The sequence below is a fragment of the Sinocyclocheilus grahami genome, unplaced genomic scaffold, assembly GCF_001515645.1.
Source record: "Sinocyclocheilus grahami isolate Dianchi unplaced genomic scaffold, SAMN03320097.WGS_v1.1 scaffold812.1, whole genome shotgun sequence".
Taxonomy (NCBI): domain Eukaryota; kingdom Metazoa; phylum Chordata; class Actinopteri; order Cypriniformes; family Cyprinidae; genus Sinocyclocheilus; species Sinocyclocheilus grahami.
The window spans coordinates 472,061-478,583 of NW_015505991.1; the positions used below are offsets into that span (position 1 = coordinate 472,061).

At 42.0% G+C, this 6,523-nt stretch overlaps 1 protein-coding gene across 1 annotated transcript in view; it reads right to left on the reverse strand.

The window, feature by feature from the left end:
* Positions 1-6,061, reverse strand: part of LOC107562210 (V-set and transmembrane domain-containing protein 2B-like) — a 52,108-nt gene extending 46,047 nt beyond the window's left edge. The window contains exon 1 of the mRNA XM_016246807.1: positions 6,034-6,061. Within this exon, the coding sequence (XP_016102293.1) occupies positions 6,034-6,061 (28 nt within the window). The remainder of the gene's footprint in view (positions 1-6,033) is intronic.
* Positions 6,062-6,523: the final 462 nt, after the last annotated feature.

Here is a 6,523-nt window from a genome sequence, read left to right on the forward strand (position 1 = left end):
AATTTCATCATGAACATACATGAACAACATCACATTAAACCACATAAATTCCAAAATGACATTTCCCTTACATTCAACTTCCAAAAGTGCATTCATCTTTGCCATGTTACATTCATTTAGTTGACTAGTGCTATACGCTGTATTAACAAAAACAATAATGGTATAAATAAAAACACTTACACTGACAAGCTACGCAATATCGCGCTCATAATCGAATGCGACTCATCTGCGATTATGAATGCGATATAGCAGTGATCTACGGCTCTGTGTATTAAATGCCGCTCCATCTAAAAGCATTTACTGACGAGATGCACATGACAATCGCATGCGATTTATCGTGCAGCCCTAATTTTTTTGTTTGTTTGTTGATCACAAAGTACAAAATAGATGAGGAAAACTAGGATGCCGGGTGTATTTAAAGCACTGCCATTACTGTCTAGAGTGCGTGGAATGGCGCGCTGTGATTGGTTGTTACTGTTTACAGTGTGTGGAATGGTGCACTGTGATTGGCTGAGTGGCAGGGGCGTGTCTACATGGTGGCCAGGGGTGGCACCGTCCCCCCCTGAAATTTGGCTGGCCACCCCAGGTGCCCCCCCTACCAAATGTCTTGCCATAGGCTTGTTTTTAGTAAATTTTTAATTTTAGGCGGTTTCTATAGTGTGATCTTAATGACAATGTCGAGAGTGCATAATGTTACGCGATCCATGTGCGCGAGGACGAATCTCTCCACTCCCAAGCGGATTTCCTTCACTCACACAAAACTGGACGTGTGCTTTTAACATACATCGTTCCGCAAACACACAAAACAAGGCGTTTATCGCGTTTTGGAACCAAACTCTTCATTTGTAGCATATATGTTTATTTATTTATTTATTTTAATTAGACAATTTTCCCAACATTTAAATAATTTTAAGACTTACTGGGGCCACCCTAAACGTTTGCTGGGAACCCTTAGTGGCCCCCTGGTTGAGAGCTGTGGCTAGAAGGGATACAGCTACAGCCGGAAGTTAACAATAAATTACATTTTCTACCTATTAGATTGTGTTATATTAAGGTCTACACCTACCCCAACCCTAAACCTAACCCTTACAATAATGCAAATACAGTAATTATTGTCCAGTAGCTGTTGAAAGCCACTGGCTCAAGATAAGACTTTTCAATACTTTTTGCTCTGAATAGTGTCTGAATTGTATTGGTCGATGTCATGAATCAACTGATTGCTACGACTGACTCTGGCTGGACTTTTTAATAATGTGTCCTTTGCATAAATATCAGCTGCAAATATTGTCAATGTCTCACAAGTTGAGAGAAAGAACCAAAAAATTATATGATTTTAAACTCTAAGCTGAAAATTCATAACTCTATTAATTACACAGGGACTATTAGTCGCTGCCTTTTTACAACACGCACACCAAGTAAACACTTAGGCTTAATTAGGAAATTGCAGAGGGCCAGTAGTAGTGGAAATGCATTTAGTGTGAAACATTCTAGACTTGGTCGTTATTGGAGAATTGCCACAGGCGCCTATCTTGGAGACGTTTACCAAGAATTAAGTGCTGTGGCTGATAATAAAGCTTCAGTATTCAAGAAAATATTTAGCGTGTGTGACAGACAAGTGTCTCGAACAATTAATTTGCTTACATGTGTTGATCTTTCATTTGATGTACTCCCCGCATACATTACCTTAACCTTTGGTCTTTGAATTCTTGTCATTTTGAAATTAGTGTCCAAGTGGTTGATTATCTCAAACAATTAACCAACATGACACACTGAAAGCAAGAAGTGGCCCCAGGGAGCCTTTCTAATTAGAATCGTATCCATGGTGTAAGACAGTTGGTGTGTATCATGTTAGATAAGATTCAACCAATGATATCAGCAGGGGACTCATACTGAGCCAAAATTAATCATGTATTGCAAGGCCTCTTCGTGGCAGCTCTGAAAGCTCATAGAGCCAATGTCTGGATGAACTTCCCTATAGGTCAGACACCAACAAAGACTTTGCATCTTTGTTTTTCTCCTTTTCAGTGTCTCCCTAGTGAACCTGTCCACATGGAGTTTACTGTGGATATCGGTTCTCATGGCACATTTCACAGCATATCGTCAGGGTCTTACTCTGCAAGACTATCAGTGGAAAACAAGAAAAAAGAGTGCAGGTGAAAAGGAAAGATTGCATTTTCTGCCTCTTTCACCCATTCTCCATTTTCTCCTGCATTTTCACTGAGCCTTAAACTGAGCACTTTTCCCTCTCCTATTGAGAAGTTTGACATTGATCATCTGTATAGCCAGTTAACTGGGTATTTAAGGGGCACTGGAAGGTCTATTGTAGCTAATGAGGTCAGGCAGTAAAGTTAGAGCAGAATTAATTGCTTGCATAATTCTGTCTTTTTCTGTCCATCCTTTTTCAATAAAACATGCTTCAGAGGAAGCTCAGCCATAGGGACAGACTTCCTTCTTGACCACTGATGCACAAAAACCTAAACGAATAATTAATTTCCCCATAGCAGACTTCACAGATGATTTAGAGAGAGGTGGTGGTACATTTTATTTTAGTAAAATCCTACATTGTAATGTAGGGATGGGAATTGTGAAGTATTTAATCATTCTGATTCACGTTTCTTTTAAAGGGGTGGTTCATTGCGATTTCACTTTTTTAATGTTAGTTAGTGTGTAATGTTGCTGTTTGAGCATAAACAATATCTGCAAAGTTACGAAGATGAAAGTTCAATGCAAACGGAGATATCGTCTTTTAAAATTCCGGCAGTTTAATGCTTACAAAAACGGCTGGTAGGGACTACAACGAGTTACTTCCCGGGTTCATGACGTAACAAACCCAGATAAACCCCGCCCTCAGAAAAGGGCAACAAAGGGGGCGAGGCCATGCTGTGCTGCTTTAGAGAAGAGGACAAGAAAACTAGAGGAGCACGTAAAAATCTATTCATATATGAATCGCGATTCTGTCTTCTAACGATTCTATGGGATTCACAAGTTTCAAAATCAATGTTCTAAAGCAGCGGTTCTTAACCTTTTCAGTGGTGAGTTTAAAATATTCTAGCGGTCACCCCAGAGTGAGTTTTTTTAAGGCAACCTTTATTTTAGAAAGTTTCCCCTTACTATTTCCATGGCGACGCATCAGGCTTGTCACATGACACACCTCGGCCACAATAACACTGTATGACAGATAGATTGCTTTTATTTAGTTTTTCCTTTTTTATTTAAAATATTCACAAACTAGCATATCATGTCATGAACAATCTGATATTCCGATTCACAAATGTGTAAATGAGTGTGTTTTATCATTTAAAAACCTTTCTAAATTATCTTGATCGTGATCTGTATTGTGAGATGGGCGCCGCCATGTTTGTTCGCGCTGGAGTTCAGAGAGTCCTGTCAGTTGGATTTACGTGAATTCATCAATTTCTCCCGAAATACAAGTATTAAGTGGCCGGTGAACTGGGTGAAAAATAGAGTGAACTTTATAGTTACTTACACTATGTGTATCTGATATGAATAAAACACATCGGCAAAATAAATTTGAATGGATTGTTATTGTTGCTTCCATTTTTCAAACTCTAAATGTATTGTTTTACTAGTACTTATGTGTATTTAAATATGCATTATGTGGTTAAGAACACTGCATAGTTGTGATAGTATGACAAGATCAGTGCACGTCTCTCTCTGGCTCAACATCAGCTAAGGCACGAAAGCAGTTTGAATTTGGCAGTTATGTGACGTCACCGAACGTTATAAATCCCATATGTGGGACCGTACTCCCAGGGGCACGGAAATAAAAATCCCATATGTGGGACCGTACTGCTCAAAGGGTTAATACTGAAATACTAATACTAAAGAGTTTTTATATTTTATATTTTTTATATTTAAAGCGAGTTTTTTGGGCATTAAAGAGTAGGGCTTGTTGTTTGTCATTTCTCAGATCACAAATGCAGACATCATTTTATGTTTACACGGCGCAGCGCGATGCAACGCAACACGTAAAAAGACAGTATAAGTCATTATAATCCATAATTATGTCCCCACTGGATTCAACGAATGCCTCGTTTATAATGGGTTTTCATGTTTTTGAATCATCGCTCCGGCATGACAGGGCATCATCACAATATGGTAAGGGGCGTAACATTTCCGTCACACGCTTGAGGTATTCGGCCAATCATAATGCACTGGATAGCTGGCCAATCACAGCACACCTTGCTTTTCCGACCGATGAGCTTTGTAAAAATCGACGCATTTCAGAAAGGCGGGGCATAGAGGAGAAACAATAATGTACAGTGTGTGGAAAATAATGTGTTTTTTGAACCTTAAACCGCATAAACATATTTCATTACACCAAATACACAAAATAATGATCTTTTTAGCAACATCATATGACCCCTTTAAAGCTGTAAACAGGATAAAACCGTATATTAAAAGTTAACATAAGCAGTAGCATTTACAACTAACAGCGTATCTAAAAGTATGAGACAACAACTATCAAAAAACATAGGCCTACCATTAAAAGTCTTGCTTGCACAGGTTCTGTGCGATCCTCTTCAAGAATATCCTCTGCTTCTCAATCGGCCTCAAACTGATAAGCGATATTGATGACTCTGTTGTTTACAGTTGTAATGTGGTGTTAGAGTTTTGTCATGTTCATGTTTTCATGTCTTTTAATTTGTAATTGTTTCATGCTGTTTGTGTCATGCTTCCCTTGCCCTAATGTATCTCTGCCTTCTGTATGTTTCATGTTCTGATTGGTAGTCTTAGTCATGTGTCTTGTTTCCAATTGGTTTGTTCATGTCATGTGACCCTCCTTGTCTGCTATAAGTAGCCATCATATTCCCATTGTGCATTGTTGTGTATTGATGTTGTAACTCTGCTGTTGGTGAGTCCTGTTCATGCCAAGTCAAGTCTGTTCATGCCTCGTCAAGTCTGTTCATTCCACGTCAAGTCTGTTCTAGTCAAGTCTGTTCTAGTCAAGTCAAGTCTCGGATTATTGTTTAGATGTTTGGATCACCTTTGTAAATAAACTGCACTTGGGTTCACACTTCAACTCGCCTTCAGTGGATTGATCGTTACAGAATATACAACCACCACAATGAACCCAGCAGATCATCTTGTTCACCTTCACCAAGGAAACCGGGCCATAGAGGATTATGTGGAGGACTTTTGTGGACTTTATCATCAGGTAGATTTTAAGGATAGCTTCCTGAAAGACATTTTCCGTTATGGTTTGGACAAAAATGTATCTCGGTTAATGTCACGTAATACCCCACACTGGTCACTAGAAAAATATATAGACTTTGCTCTGCAGTTGAGTGGATCTGCTTTCACTGTGGGTGTCATGGAGGAGGAACATGACACTTCCCCAAAACCTGTTCCCGTCATGTCTGCCAAGCCAAGGTCTGCTCACATCATGTCTGCCAAGCCACAGCCTGCTCACGTCACGCCTGCTACTCCAGGGTCTGCTCACGTCACGCCTGCCAAGCCACAGTCTGCACACATCATGTCTGCCACGCCAAAGCCTGTTCATGTCACACCCGCTACTCCAGGACCTGCTCACATCATGCCAGTTAAGTTAAAGTTTACTCCTGTCATATCTACCAAGTCAAAGCCTGATCACATCACGTCTGCCAAGCCAGAGTCTGCTAACATCATGTCTGCTACCCCAGGGCCTGCTCGCGTCACGTCTGCCAAACCAGAGCCTGCTCCCATCATGTCTGCTACGCCAAGTCCTCTTCACATCACATCTGCCATGCCAGAGCTTGCTCACGTCATGCCGGCACATCAAGAGATTCTTCACAACATGGCCGCCATTTAAGAGCTTCATCGCAAGATGGCCGCCACACAAGAGTCTCTTCGCAAAATGGCCGCCCTTCTAGAGTCTCATCAGGTCTCAACTGATCTTCCAGAGTCTCGTCATGACATGGCCGCCATTTCAGGGTCTGCTCGCGTTACGCCTGAGTCCCTGGCAAAGATGGCCGCTACACCTGAGTCCCCAGCCAAGATTGAAAAGACTGATGGCTAGCGTGATGGACTTACCACTGATGTTGGTGAGAGCTGCAGGCATCCCGTTGACGTCAGTGCTCTTAAGCCCAACCGTCCTAGAGGTCCTGCCGCCCTCGGCTGCCCTTACTGTAATGGCGGCCACCATTTTAAGCATGTGGGCTGTACACTGCGCTCAAGAGGCCTCTCCTGTCCGTAAATCTGCTCCTGAAGCCTCTCCTGTCCATGAATCTGCTCCTGAGGCCTTTCCTGTCCATAAATCTGCCCCAGTGGCCTCTCCTGCCTATGAGTCTGTCTCAGAGCCCTCTCCTATCTACGAGTCTGCTCCAAAGGCCTTTCCTGTGCATGAATCCGCTGCAGAACCTCCAGAGGTGGCAGCATCCGCTGCAGAACCTCCTGAGGTGGTGGCGTCCGCTTCCGAACTCACTGTCTGCGCTGTCACGGCCATGGAGGCCGTTCATGAACGCTCTGTCTGTCCTTTCACGGCCAAGGAGGCCATTCAAGAACTCTCTGCTTGTTCTGTCAC